This window comes from Pseudochaenichthys georgianus, chromosome 6 (assembly GCF_902827115.2).
Source record: "Pseudochaenichthys georgianus chromosome 6, fPseGeo1.2, whole genome shotgun sequence".
Lineage (NCBI taxonomy): Eukaryota > Metazoa > Chordata > Actinopteri > Perciformes > Channichthyidae > Pseudochaenichthys > Pseudochaenichthys georgianus.
This window is the reverse complement of record NC_047508.1, coordinates 30,938,250-30,953,212: the sequence shown is the minus strand read 5'-3', so window position 1 is coordinate 30,953,212 and position 14,963 is coordinate 30,938,250. Positions and strand designations below refer to the sequence as shown.

Below are 14,963 nucleotides of genomic sequence, written 5' to 3'. Positions count from 1 at the left end.
CCATAACAAAGTCTTTAAAGTGTTACCAAAACACCCCGTGTTACCAAAACACTATTTTTCATCCGTCGATGACCCAGATATCCCAAATATCCTACTTTCGAGCAGTGCCTCTCATAAATGTCATGTCGAGTTTAATTACGTTTAACTTTAAACAATTTAGACTTTGTACATCTCACCCAGTATTGAAAGCCCCTTTTAGTTCGTTGGATCTCGTGAAGTCAATCGGTTCCACCCCTCGCGCTGGTCCCCTCGTCCCGTACGGTTTCTGTCGAGGTAGAGGAGGATCCAAAGATCCCGGAGCTAGCAGCCACCAGCGTCCAGAGGTGTTCCCAATCGAACATACAGAGATCCTGCCGACAACGCCATTTGTTATGGAAATCTAGGACCCAACACGGCTGGAGAGTACAAGTCAAAGTGATCAAAACAAATAAATGGTGAATCGAGAAAAGCTGTCTTTTGGTTATTTATTTGAAGCTTCAAATACACGATAGAATAATTAAATATGTCACAAGTCGAACGGAGTATAAAATAGTCTGCCCGAGAGTGAGCAGTACAATGAAAAAGCAGAGGTTATATATGAAAAGAGTGGGAATGTTATAACTCTTGTGTTCACACGGCCAAATTGTTATGAGACACCTTCTGGCCTTGAGCAGATAGCATAACGGTTCTTGTGTGACTGTGTATGAGTCTCCCAGTCGCCAAAACAGCTGTGACCTTGCAGCGCCTGGGAATAAACCCATAAGAGAATATAATAGAATAATAATAGTAAAAGCACATCAGGAAATAAGAAGCATTTGGTTTAAGCATATGAAGGATATAATAAGAATGATATAATAAAAATGTCCACTACAACAGCTATAAAAGAAAGACTGCATTGAATACTGAAGCTTTTGAGTTTAAGAAAAATGTTTAAGAGACATTCTTGAATCAAAGGCAGCAGCGATGAGTCAACTGATTCATTAGGCGATGTACAGGAAATGATGACCACCTAAAGCGATAGTTACGGCTGTAACTACGGTTCTATGAGTCCCGGATGACCGCCAGAGGCGGTGCTTTAGCACTGGATATGTCCATCGCGCGCATGCGCAGCTCGAGTACCAATAACAACAAAGTCACCTGTGACCCACGTGACACCGGCTATATCAGCCGGTATTGTCAGAGGATCTGTTCCCCGAATCTTCTCGCGAGCACACAAGAATTCTGAGTGACAGGGAACTCTGGCGGTCATCCGGGACTCATAGCACCGTAGTTACAGCCGTAACTATCGTTCTATTTCGTCCCTACTGACCGCCAGAGGCGGTGCTTTAGCACTGGATGACCTATACCAACAATGTCATGAAGAATCCAAGCCCTTGCTCACCACTGGAAGCAGCGGAGCTCGGCAAAAGGACCACGCCCAAAGAATGGGGAGTGGCGACATTGACCTGATGACAACTGGAGAATGTGCCAGAAGACGCCCACGACGCCGCGGCGCAGATGGTCTCCAGGGGCACCCCTCTCAGGGCAGCCCAATATGTTGAGATGCTCCTTGTAGAGTGGTATCTCAGCCTGGTGGCAGGGGGCGGCCACTGGCCCCGTAAGCCTGTGAGATGGTATCGACAACCCAGTGGGGAAGCCACTGGTTAGAGGGCCTAACCTCCTTTAGTGCCGCCAGGGCAAACTCAAGAGTTGCTCCTCCTGCCGTATACAGGCAGTAGCCTTGATATACGCCCTTTGGGCACCCCCTGGGCACAGCAACTTCGATGTGCCGTACTCCTGAATGTCAAAGCGTGCCAGCTGGGCAGGCTGATTGAAGTGAGTTTGTGGAAGGACCCCGGGCGGGAATGCCACATTTGCCCAAAGGGCAACGCATGAGAGTCCCACCTCGGGCATGTATTGTTTATGGAGAGGACATGCAACTCCCCGACTCACTTCCCTGAGGCTATGGCAAGCAGAAATGCTGCCTTTGTGGGCAGCCACCTAAGCCCCACCTGGGCCAGGGGCTCGAAGGGAGGAGGTGATAGGGCATCCGGCAGCAAGGGCAGGTCCCAAGCCGGAGCCCTCGGGGTGCAAGGGGGACGCTGCCGTAAAGCCCCTCTCATAAAGAGGGACACCGACCTGTGGCACCCCGCCGTGGCGCCGTCGACCCGAACATGTTGGGCAGAATCGCAGCCACATAAATTCAGAGTAGAGTGAGAACGTCCACTATCTAGAAGGGACTGTTGTCTAAGCAACAATGTACATGCTGTCCCCAAGGAACACGCACATTCTTGCCCCCCAGTTGGGGTAGAAAGTGCGTGAGTGCAAGCTGCACGGCCCGAAGCTCTAGCACGTTGACCCGGCGCGCACTCTGCTGGGCAGACCGCTGACCCTGAACGGTCCTGCCCTGCCGCACTGCACCCCACCCTGAGAGACATGCACCTATGGTGATGGTCTCCTGGCGGGATGGGATGGCGCCCATGGGCACGCCTACCAGAGATAGGCCCTGCCCCTCCAGCGTGACGGAGAGTGGAGCAATGCTGCGACACCCTGACTTCACTGTGCCTGTGCCACTTGACGTCCAAGTGAAGGCTGTTCAGCCACATCTGCATGGGGCACAACGACAGCGGGCCTAAGGGCCCAGCGGCCGAGGCAGCTGCCAGTCTGCCCAAGGGCCGGAGGAACTGAATATAAGGCACCCTCTTGCCCGGCCCACGTGGAAGTAGGCATCCCTCGGTTGGGAACCACTCCACCTGTGCGTATGCAGTAGTCAGCATATAGAATGGCAGCACCTTCAGGAATCTGTTGATTCCTCTGAGGTCCAAGATCGGGCGAAATCCGCCGACTTTCTTGCTCACGAGAAAGTATGCCGAGTAGAACCCCCTGGCTAAGCAGAGGGTCTTACTGGGTTGATTGCGTCCTTGGACAAAAGGACGGACAACTCTTGGCCCAGAGGTAGGGCCCCTGCCGGATCGCTGACGACTGTCAATTAGACCCAGCCGAAGGCTAGGGGCCGGAGCTGCGGTCCGTACCCCTGGGTTAAGGTGAAAACCACCCAAGGGACGGAAGTACAGACTGCCCAGAAACTGAGCTGCTGCTGGGAAAGCAGCCGCCGACCACCCCCGGGATTTCAGAGCCCAGCCCCCCGGACCCTGGAGCCTCTTGGGGGGTTCCGGTCAGGCTCTGGGGCACGAGGCCGCCTGGAAGGCGGGCGACATGGGGCACAAAAGTCATTGGGAGGCGGTTGAGTGGGCCGCTAAGACCTCTGCAGACCACCCCTGTAATCCAGCGGCTGAGTGCGGCTGCTAGAGCGGCCCCTGGGCCTGCTGGGAGTGGGCACAGGTCTGCGAGGACCCGAGTGCTGCTGCCTGGTCTGCCTAGCTTGGGCGGCACACTCCAGTGCCTCCGAGGGCAGCTGATCTAAACAGCTCCCTTGGCTCGACTGGTACGCGACGGAGGACTCTCCGTCAACCGGAGGACTCTCCATCAACCGGAGGAGGTGCGTCAACCGGAGGAGGTGCGTCAGCCGAAGGAGGGGCGCCAACCGAAGGAGGGGCGCCAACCGAAGGAGGGAGGGAGGGGGGGGGGGTTAGCAGCCCCTACACCGGGCCCAGGCTGAAGGGCCAAGAGGCGACTTCATCATGCCCCTATCGGCAGCTAGCCGATCCACTTTAGAGGACAGCCTATTTCTAGTCCTTCTATTCGGGGGAGCACACAAAGCCATCGCTCCCTCAAGTCGCCGGGAACGGCCGAATTGATCTGGAGGAGTACGTGACAAGGAGAGGTGTCTGTTGGCTGCTGCCAGACGTTCCACCTCAGTGATTCGAGCCACTCTGAGCACCCGAGGCATGCAGCTACAGCTCATGCAGGCGTTTACCGTGAGAACCTCCCTCAGATGCTCGAATTTCGTCCCCACTGACCGCCAGAAGCGGCCGAGGCAGGAGGGGCAGCGGTCGTGGCCGTCCTCGGGCTCAAGAGAAACCCTACAGGCGCTACATGAATGAACCATTCTGTAGGTAGCCAGATGCAGCGTAGCCGGGAGCGGGTGCGGGAACACGCCTTCACCAGCTACCTGCTTAATGGAAAGAGTAGAGCGTTGCTGCTACTCGCCGAACAGAAAGAGGGATGTAATTACACCCACGTTACGGCAGAGGGAGCGGGAGCGAGATCACTGCCTTCACCTAGCTGGATTAGTAAATAAGGCAGTTTACCAAGAGCGGGGGCGAAAACACTGCCTTCACTGGCTGAGCTAGAGGCGAGTGCCAGATGCAGCGTAACCGGGAGCGGGTGCGGGAACACAGCCTTCACCAGCTACCTGCTTAACGGAACCAGGCAGTTTAGCGTCTACCAGGAGCGGGGGCGAGAACACTGCCTTCACTGGTTAAATTAAGACGAATGCCAGATGCAGCGTAACCGGGAGCGGGTGCGGGAACGCAGCCTTCACCAGCTACCTGCTTAACAGAATAAACAAGGCAGTTTAGCGTCTACCAGGAGCGGGGGCGAGAACACTGCCTTCACTGGTTGAGTTAGAGACGAATGCCAGATGCAGCGTAACCGGGAGCGGGTGCGGGAACACAGCCTTCACCAGCTACCTGCTTAACAGAAAAACAAGGCAGTTTGGCGTCTACCAGGAGCGGGGGCAAGAACTGCCTTCACTGGTTGAGTTAGAGACGAATGCCAGATGCAGTGTAACCGGGAGCGGGTGCGGGAACACAGCCTTCACCAGCTACCTGCTTAACAGAAAAACAAGGCAGTTTGGCGTCTACCAGGAGCGGGGGCAAGAACTGCCTTCACTGGTTGAGTTAGAGACGAATGCCAGATGCAGCGTAACCGGGAGCGGGTGCGGGAACACAGCCTTCACCAGCTACCTGCTTAACAGAAAAACAAGGCAGTTTGGCGTCTACCAGGAGCGGGGGCGAGAACTGCCTTCACTGGTTGAGTTGGAGACGAATGCCACATGCAGTGTAACCGGGAGCGGGTGCGGGAACACAGCCTTCACCGGCTACCTGCTTAACGGAGAAACAAGGCAGTTCCGCGTCTACCAGGAGCAGGGGCGAGAACACTGCCTTCACTGGTCGAGTTAGAGACGAATGCCAGATGCAGCGTATCCGGGAGCGGGTGCGGGAACACAGCCTTCACCAGCTACCTGCTTAACAGAAAAAACAAGGCGGTTTGGCGTCTACCAGAAGCGGGGGCGAGAACTGCCTTCACTGGTTGAGTTAGAGACGAATGCCAGATGCAGTGTAACCGGGAGCGGGTGCGGGAACACAGCCTTCACCGGCTACCTGCTTAACGGAAAAACGAGGCCGTTTGGCGTCTACCAGGAGTGGGGGCGAGAACTGCCTTCACTGGTTAAGTTAGAGTCGAACGCCAGATGCAGTGTAACCGGGAGCGGGAACACAGCCTTCACCGGCTACCTGCTGAACGGGAAGAGTAGAGCGGTGCTACTACTCGCCGAACAGAAAAAGGGATGTAGCTACATCCGCATTACCGGTAGAGGGAGCGGGAGCGAGAGCACTGCCTTCACCTAGCTGGGTAAAATAAAGAAGCTAACAGTATACGCAAGACGTTAGCCGAGCGGCTGCTGCTAACGATCAAGCGAGATCAAGTCAAATAACACACATGTTTAAGACCAGATAACTAGCTTCTAAAGAATAGAATAGCACAGAGCCGTAGTTACCGCAGTAACCATGGCCAGGGCTCACACGGCATCTAACCGTAGTTACAGTAGTAACTATGGCCAGTACTTACACGGCTTAGGACCGTAGTTACAGTCGTAACTCTGGCCAGTACTTGCACGGCTTGGATACTTACACAGCATAGAGCCGTAGTTACAGTAGTAACTCTGGCCAGTACTTGCACGGCTTGGAACCGTAGTTACAGTAGTAATTATGGCCAGTACTTACATGGTTTAGAACCGTAGTTACAGTAGTAACTATGGCCAGTACTTACACGGCATAGAGCCGTAGTTACGGTATTGCCTATGGCAGTACGTGCACGGCTTGGAACCGTAGTTACAGTAGTAACTATGGCCAGTACTTACGGCCTAACCCCGTAGTTACAGTATTAACTATGGCCAGTACTTACACAGCTTGGAACCGTAGTTACAGTAGTAATTATGGCCAGTACTTACGGCTTAGAACCTTAGTTACAATAGTAACTGTGGCCGGTGCCTAAAAGTGTCAGCCAACGGCTGCCCACTAGACAATATAATATTGGGAGGATGAAATCCTCCTTAATGGCCATACATGCAGAGCACACGGCACACACAGTGAAGATTGTTCTCTGCATATCGTCCTAGTGCTAGGAGTCTAGTACTAGGAGCAGTAAATACCACGATATAGCGCTACTGCAACCATACCATGCGTTTACCGGGAGCAGCAGCGAGAGCACTGCCCTCACCGGCTGAGTTAAATAATGAAGCTTAACCGTACATGCACGGTGTTAGCCAAGCGGCTGCTGCTAACAATCAAGCAACCAAGTCAGAACACAATGTTAAGACCAGATAATTAGCTTCTAAGAAAGAGAACAGCCCGCATAGAACCGTGTCTGGTTACAGTAGTAACCGCACATGCCGAGCACACAGCACCCGCCGTGAAGATGTTCTCTGCATATCATCCTAGTGCTAGGAGTCTAGTACTAGGAGCAGTAATACAACGAACTAGCGCTACTGCAATCAAACCCTATGCTACAGGGAGCGGGAGCACTGCCCTGAGTTAATAGTTAAGCTCAACAGCAAGGTGTTAGCCAAGCGGCTGCTGCTAACAATCAAGCGACCAAGTCAGAACACAAATGTTAAGACCAGATAATAGCTTCTAGAAAATAGAAAGTACTTACCTTACTTTCTGCATCTAAACGAAAAACGGGTTTAAAGTATGACACTCTTGGCTTTCCATACTAAATCGAATGAGGGACGCAGCCAAAGCTGGGACTCAAATGCTAATGATAGCTCGGGCACAACGCCACAAGCAGAACTTTCAAAAGAGCATAAGGGCAACTTTATGGGAGAGGAAGCGGGAACACTGTCGTCACCAGAAAGTCTAAGCCACAAACAATAAGACGGTAATCAGGACAACTTGGCTGGGAGCGGGTGTGGAAACACAGCCATCACCAGCAACAAGCTGACACAAACCTGTCTGTCGAGGCTCTGCACAGCCGGCGCAGCTCCTGGAGGACGCGTCTAACGACCCTGTAGCTCCGACTGTCAGTCGCGAAGCTTCACGCGGCCAGCTGTTTGCAGAGAAATCCCTCCGATCAAACGTTCAAACCTGAACGCTGTAGGCTACGAAAACGTAGCCACGGTACCCTCGCGCAGCGAGAAGATGAAAAGGAACAGATCCTCTGACAATACCGGCTGATATAGCCGGTGTCACGTGGGTCACAGGTGACTTTGTTGTTATTGGTACTCGAGCTGCGCATGCGCGCGATGGACATATCCAGTGCTAAAGCACCGCCTCTGGCGGTCAGTAGGGACGAAATAGAACCAACTTGTGAGTGTGTTCCTTCCTGAACTCGCATGTCATAAATTCTACTTTGAAACCCTTACAGCCTGTAGAGGTGTGTGTGCCCTATCATCGGACCAAAAGACGGGAGGTGGTGGTACAGAAGTTTGACGGAGGGTCATGGAGCACTCTGCCCACTGTTCTGCGGAGAGGAAGCCAGGGACATAGCAGTCACCCTGGTGGGCGACCGGCCAGGGTAACGTCTCAAATCTACCTTTACAAAACTATTTTTATTACAGTTGTAATAGTGGTAGTACAAATATTAACATTAGTGCTGGTGTACCTGTAGCTGGCCTGCTGCTCAGTGAGCCAGTTCTCCTGGTTCATGGCAGTGTCCCGTCCAGTAAAGGACAGTTGCTCTGTTACACCAGCTGGAGCCCTGCTGGTATCCAGCGCTGACCCTGGAGTTAAGCTCCAGTTCCCCCCCGACTCCACCCTGCAGACGCGCTCTATAACCCTACAGGTAACACTGCATTATATGGAAGTCTGTTGTTTAATGTCCCAGTTTGGTTTGCAAAAAGTACTCGACAGAATCAATACACATACAGTTTGCAAGGCTTTCGTTTGTCTCTCTTTCTGCAGGTGTTGCAGGTGTCTGTGTCGGAGGTGCAGGCACTGTGTGGAGACCCTCAGGCCAGAGTCAGCCCTCTCCTCTGCCTCTCTCAGACGCCCAGCATAGATTTCCTGCAGCCAATCAAAGTTCAGATCCCTCTGCCACCTGGAGTCACAGGTACAATATGTCTTCATTCTATTTATAACAGAATGTACTTTAATCTTAAAGGAATTTACCATTAATCATTTTATATCAATTACTGTAATACCCCTGTTAAATAGGATTCTTAAAGAAAATGTGTTTCCCCCTGCATACCTCCACCTTTAAAACATTCTTCCCAAAAGCATGCATTTTCACAAAAACCCTAGTATTTCAAAGTAGCGCTTGTGCAAACACAAGACTAAATAGTACAGTTTGAGCGACTATGCATGTCTTTGGGAAGTAGTGAGCACTGGATAAAAAGTCGTGTGAATGTGGTTAAAGCGATGTTTGATATAAATTAGTTTGCTGTTTCTAAACACAGCCCTTATTTAGATTTGTACGTTTTTTGTATTCTTCTTTTACCATAGAGGCATGTGAGAAAAACAAAGTATTCTTTAGGAATCAGAGGCAACATGGGCTGGGTATTCCTTTAACATGTCTTCTGCAGGTCATACGGTCGACACCTCTTGTTTGCATCTGCTACACGGAGACCCCACCGCCCACACCTGGACTGACATCACATCTCAAGTGTCTCTTGACGTCACACACTTGTATGCCATTTTCTACATCACACATTTCTCCTGGTAAGTTTTTCTTGTATATGTTCATCAGTTATGCTTTGATTTATATAGTAACTTTGTGTTAACACAGCTTTGTGTTCCATCACAGGTACTGGCTGTGGTACACCACTCAGCGCTGTGTCGGTGGCGTGGTCAGGAAGGTCTATCAGAGGCTGAAACAGTTTAAAGTCCAGTTCCTCGTCCTGCAGAGGAAGACTGATCCTTCTCAAGTGATGCTGCAGTGTTTACCTTCCAACAAGGTTTGTCGTTCTTCTCTCTTTGCTCTCACCGTGTGGTTTAATAGATCCACTCACACCAAGAACAGTTTGTATATAGACCCTTTTCTCACAGTCTTCGGAGTGAGTCAAACATCTTTTATCATGGGTGTGAATTAGGTGTGTGATGATCCATTGATGTGGAATATAATCTCAATTTAGCGATCAAAGTAAAAAATAACATCTTCAATGTACGTCCTTATTTTCTGACAAAAAATATTTGCACTTCTAAATGTTTTCTTTGATTAGATCTACATGTAAGTGATTGTGTAACACGAGCATATGATGTTGTCATATTGATCACAGCCCCCTGAATTGAATAGAAGTCATGTTATGGGTGTCTGAAATCAGCTAGTACCACGTTAATGTCCAAAAAACTGATATAGTATTGTGACGAACTTTGATTTACACCCCTGTCGAAATGCAATCATAACATTAATGTATAAATATTAAGCAGTCATTTTGATGCTTCCTGCCCAGGTGGAAAGCAGAGTGCAGTCTCTGTCGGAGCGATATGACGGACCTCAGCCTTCGGACCTGTGTGACCTGCTGGAAGGAGAACAGTTCTTCGCCGGCTTTGAGAAGGGCTTGGATATCAGCACAGGTCTGAACTCCTCTTTGAGGATCTATCTTAAATAAACATTTGTTCTCCCTTTCCGTCCAAGGTCTTATGATGTGCTGTTGTGGTATGATTGTGATGTAAAAGTCATCTTCAGACAGAGTTTTCCTGTTGTTTTCTCCAGAGAGTCCAGACTGTGTGGCGGGAAGGCTGTGTTTTGTGTTTTACTCCAGCATGAAGAATCTGAAGGAAGTGTACATCTGTCCGGATCAGGGTCAGAAGGGGCCAGTGAGGGGACAAGTAAGACATCTAATTCAGCAAACAAGAAAGCTCTGGAAACAATGATTTCTGCTGTGTTTGCTGTATGTTTATAAGAAACAATCATAACAGTAACGGATTGTACACATCTCTCATGTAGAGTAAAGTACATTATACACTTAAGCACGCTTTTGAATTCAATCAAATCTTTACACATAGAAATTAATCACATATTGATGACATTCAAAGGGACTTACACTTTACAAGGTTGTCATCAGTTAGATAGTAGGCAGATGAACGAGAAGGACGCTTCATAACTTGCCTGAGAATAATAGAAAACGTTTGGGTTTTCTTTAGCATCAACATGACCCAGTGGTAGATGTCTCTAAAGGAACCGCTATCAGCTTTTGCAGCATACCTTTAATTATGCAAATGTCTAAAATCTATAAATATATGCCAAAAAACTTAAAAGAAAATATACTAATTCCTGTAGCTGACATGACAACAGTCCATTTACATACCCTTGTCCTTCTGATGGCTTTAAATTGTGCTGTTATAGTGGAGCTTTACCCAAATAGACCTATATCTTGTGTAATCCAGGATCTTTTCATAAATCCGATTACCAAACACTTTTTTTTTTTACCTTTTTTATACAAAAGTTAAAGAAGTCGGAGCTGATTTAAAAGATGAAATAAAGGCAGCCGCTCTCCCTGCATAAAAAAACTGAGAGCTCCACTTACAAGGACGTTGCTCTGTACGGGATATAAATTACAGGAGGATCTGGGAGTCTGCAGAAAAAAAAGTAGGTAATTGCAGTTGTAATTATTGCTGTAGTGTTACCCCTGGGTATATAAATCCAGTCTGAATGGAGCTTTAAGTGACCAGACAGTTGTAACCTCTGTACACCGTTATATGATCAAAACCCACCTGTAATAAATACTACCTCTGAAACGGTCAGAGACATATTCATTCAAATCCATAGTAAACTTTGGGGTGTACTTTAGGCTTTATGGGTTGTTTTTGTAATGTTTTGAATTATATAGTTGGGTGTTGCTAATATCAAATAAAAAAATATATTGAAATTATGTTTTGTATTTCCCTACAGGTGTCTTTTTATAGAGGGGAGATTCCCAGCAACCTGCCAGAGGAAGTGGCGAGGAAGAGGAAAGGATCTGACAGCCAGTGGCTTTCCACTTTACCACTAAGACTTCCTGTTAGTTGGAGTGACTGTATTTTCTTTCCCTATTTGATATGATAATGTAGATATTTCAATATTTCTGGAACATTTATACGGTTTAATAACAACATTTTCCTATTGGATTTTGTCTTAAAATATTGGATTAGATATACAGCTCTGGAAAAAAATCAAGAGACCACTGCATCAGTTTCTCTGGTTTTACAATTTATAGTTATGTGTTTGAGTAAAATGAACATTGTTTTTATTTTATTTTATAAACTACTGACAACATTTCTCTGTGTTAGAATTCAAAGGACACTGGAATGGAATGGCTGCCATCCATGTCGTGATAGAGATTCAAGAAAATGTTTGAGTTGTCTCTTAATTTTTTTCAGAGCTGTAGATAACACTATTATTAAAATCGAAGCTAGATTTATTTCTTTTAAATAAAGCAACAAAATAATGTTGGCTGCTACCGTTAAAACCTGCGAGAAATGTTGGACATAATCCTTTATCATGGCTACGTGTTTGGACCCAACAACTCTTCATCAAGTGTAGTGAGGCCAGTTGTTCAAATGTAAACTCCTCTAGAAACATCAACAGCACAATGTTCCTCATGAAACAAAAAATCATAAATGAAATTATTAAACTCTCTCCAGTATGTTCAAAACTCTGCTGCTAGGGTACTCACACATACATACAGACTTCAGTGTGGCAGCCTCAACCCCCTGGAACGCTCTCCCTGCGGACATCAGCAACATCCCCATGCTTGACGCCTTCAAAACTGTTTGCTAAGGCCTTTGGCCCCTAATCTACTTGTTTTGTCTGTTTGACTGCCTTTTGTTTCTACTCCTGTTCTTCTTTGTAAAGCGACCTTGGGTCTCATGAAAGGCGCTATATATATATCCAAGCTATTATTATTAATCTGAGGCACTGAGATGCTTTAAGGTCACCAACCAATATTATGGAACCCCCTTAAAAGTAAGCTGAACTGTCAATGTTGTATTGTAACTCCATTGCTTACCCTATCCTAAAAGCGTATTACCTATTTTTTCTTCACTGCTCATACTATTTTTTTCTCTGTTTTTGTTATAGGCCCTCAACTCAGAAAATAATTTCATCATGGAAGAGCACCAGTATCCCCCTCTGAACCTGGGGGACCCTGAGAGCGGCTACCTGACGGAGGCCAACCTGCTGTCCATCTCTCTTCAGATAGCAAAGGACTGGCGTGTTATCGGTATCAATCTTGGCTTAAGCTACCAGGAGTTGGACCGCATCCAGTTCAAGTACAGGTAGGAATTAGCATAAACTCTTTTTCTGACCACAGTATTAAGTGATATGGTAATTGTTTTACAATATATGAAATACTCAATCTGTGTTTTTTCAAAATTCAGTCCAGTTGTGTGTTTATTTTAGTGCCAAGCCTCTCATACACAACACTGTTAACCTGTCACACTATACATTCAGACATATTTGGTTTCTTTTGGATCTAGGAGAGATTTAAATAAAGACAGTGTTTGAACAATCCTTTAAAAGGTTAGGTACACATTCATATGATAGCAGCAATCCAACCATTATTTCACCTTGTGTTGTTTCATCTAGAGTTTTGCTAAGGAACCTGCAAGACAGATTGAGATGTGGTTGTACATTTAGTCTTTAAACCATCTCCACATGAGTGAATGACATAAGCAGTGCGTGCACAGTCGTGTTAGCGCAGCCAAAGCCTCTGAGGAACAGGATGGGATTGGAGAGATGTAATGTGAGTGAAGGAAAACCGCATTGGGAGAGAAACGGTAGAGAATGTTGATTGTTTTAATCTGCACTGTCAGCCATCACTAAGCCATCTGGGACGCTGCAGGAGATTACACACAGACTGATGCTCATCTGTCCCGCCCCCGAAACCTCTTGTGACGCATCATGCAGATGAAGGAAAAATGCATTATGTAAAATCATACATACATGTTGTGTGTACGGTTTTGTGCGGTTATTTTATGGAAATGTATTCACATGTCTTGTAGTTTATGGTTTATCTTTAAACTGCATAAAGCTTTTAACATGTGAACAGCCTGTGTTAATCTGCATATTCATCTAAATGTCCTATTTTAGTACAGTTCATATAGCATGTTCATCAAGGTACAATATCTAGACTTTATCCTACAAATGAAAAAACTGTACGGCTCATGGCCATAGAGCTATACAGTTTATAGAATACCATTTTGGGGTGATGTGAGAAACCACTTATTCATTTAAAAGTAACATTTTTGTTGTCAACTATTTATAGCGTTTTCTTCCAAAGAACAGAGATTAACAGAAGTGAAAAAGAGAGGATCCATCCCAAATGAAGAACAGAATCTACACACATATTTACATAAACACTCATATCATGTAGATGCCCATATATCTGCAAACCTACTGTATTATACACACAGACACATGCATATCCATTCATACATTCAAAACAACCCATAATAGTTCTGCAGAACCACTAATATGTAATTGTTTTACAACAGTTATCTTTCAATGATTGCTAAGTGACTGTATTGATGTTTTGTGTGTGTTTGACCTCACCAGGGACAACCTGGGAGCCCTGGTGCTGGAGATGCTGTTCCGCTGGGCGAGGGGACAGAGCAGTGCAGGACCGGGAGCAGCGTCCAGGCTGGTGGCCGCTCTGATGGAGAGCGGCAGGACAGACTTGGCCGAGGAGATCGAGAACATTGTCAGTATAGGAAGGAGAAAGTACTCGGAGTCACTGAGGAGAGTGGGCCTGGAGGAAGGGAGCTCCTCCCTCGCTGAAGCACAGCAGTAGAAGCCCCCTCGCTGGGTGCAGATGGCTGACTTACACTTGAGTAACCTGTTTGTTTACAACGTGCCCCTCATCTCATCCTGCTGTCTAAACAACTGTCCTGGAGTACAAAAATCTATCTTAACACAATCATGATAGCCAGTTAACAGCTGGCGGCACCTTTTAAGAGACCTGCAGAGGACAGAGGAAGTGGATGGACTGCATGAAGATGACGACCTGAGGCTTGTTTTTACCACTTTTTAAAACTGCCTGTGTATGCAAGACAACACTATTTATGATTATTTTCTCCAAGGAAAATATAAAACTATAATTTAATAATAATATTCATAGTAAGAGATATTTGGTGACAATTCTTGACCTATTTTCTAATATTTCCTATTTTACAAAAACTGACTTGCATCATAATTGTGAATATTTAAGTAATCATCATCACCGTTTAGACTCAGTATCTCATAATTGTGACTTAGTATCTCATGCTGCCTCATGAGTTTGACTCCGTGTCTTGTTATTTTGACTTACAGAAAACATTTTAAAATCAAATAAATGTTGTTGTTCATTGGCAGAAAAGTCAATATTACCCGTCCAGAACAGAGTTAAGAGGCAGAGCAAACACTGGGAACTGTATTACTGTGGAGGCCTGGACCACTTACTGCAAATGCAAGAGGAGGCCATTTTTACGTCATTACATCTCTTCCTTGTGTGCCTTTTGTCACCTAGAAACCAGCTTAGCTGACACACATATCAGTGAATTATCAGTACTTTATATTGAAACAAGTTTTGATGTATTTTTGAATTTTCATCTCTAGTAAAAATGTTATGTAAAGATATGTGTCAGCTGTTTTTAAACTTCATGCAGTGCTCTGCAGTGAGTGATGGCTGATTCAGACACTTTTATTATAGCTGCATGCTGCACTTCATCCCCAATATTTCAGCTGTAGCCTTTTTCTCTATTTTTAGTATTCAAGGTCATTGGGGTGAGATGATTCATCACGATGACGCTGGCCACCATCCCCCATCCTCTCTACACTTTTACTGCAAATACACAATGTGTCTGTACTTCTACTACGTACCACTAGAGGACCCCGTTTATAAATCCCTTCTTTTCTTTTTTTATCCT

At 46.7% G+C, this 14,963-nt stretch overlaps 1 protein-coding gene across 1 annotated transcript in view; it reads left to right on the top strand.

Annotated features, from left to right (window-relative positions):
* The window catches only part of pidd1 (p53-induced death domain protein 1), a 28,339-nt gene extending 13,693 nt beyond the window's left edge, over window positions 1-14,646 (top strand). Inside the window, exons 6-15 of the mRNA XM_034085742.1 lie at window positions 7,507-7,656; window positions 7,750-7,923; window positions 8,043-8,190; window positions 8,663-8,798; window positions 8,884-9,034; window positions 9,530-9,653; window positions 9,793-9,908; window positions 10,972-11,079; window positions 12,139-12,335; window positions 13,615-14,646. Of these exons, the coding sequence (XP_033941633.1) occupies window positions 7,507-7,656; window positions 7,750-7,923; window positions 8,043-8,190; window positions 8,663-8,798; window positions 8,884-9,034; window positions 9,530-9,653; window positions 9,793-9,908; window positions 10,972-11,079; window positions 12,139-12,335; window positions 13,615-13,849 (1,539 nt within the window). The 3' untranslated portion in view covers window positions 13,850-14,646. The remainder of the gene's footprint in view (window positions 1-7,506; window positions 7,657-7,749; window positions 7,924-8,042; window positions 8,191-8,662; window positions 8,799-8,883; window positions 9,035-9,529; window positions 9,654-9,792; window positions 9,909-10,971; window positions 11,080-12,138; window positions 12,336-13,614) is intronic.
* The last annotated feature ends 317 nt before the right edge of the window (window positions 14,647-14,963 follow it).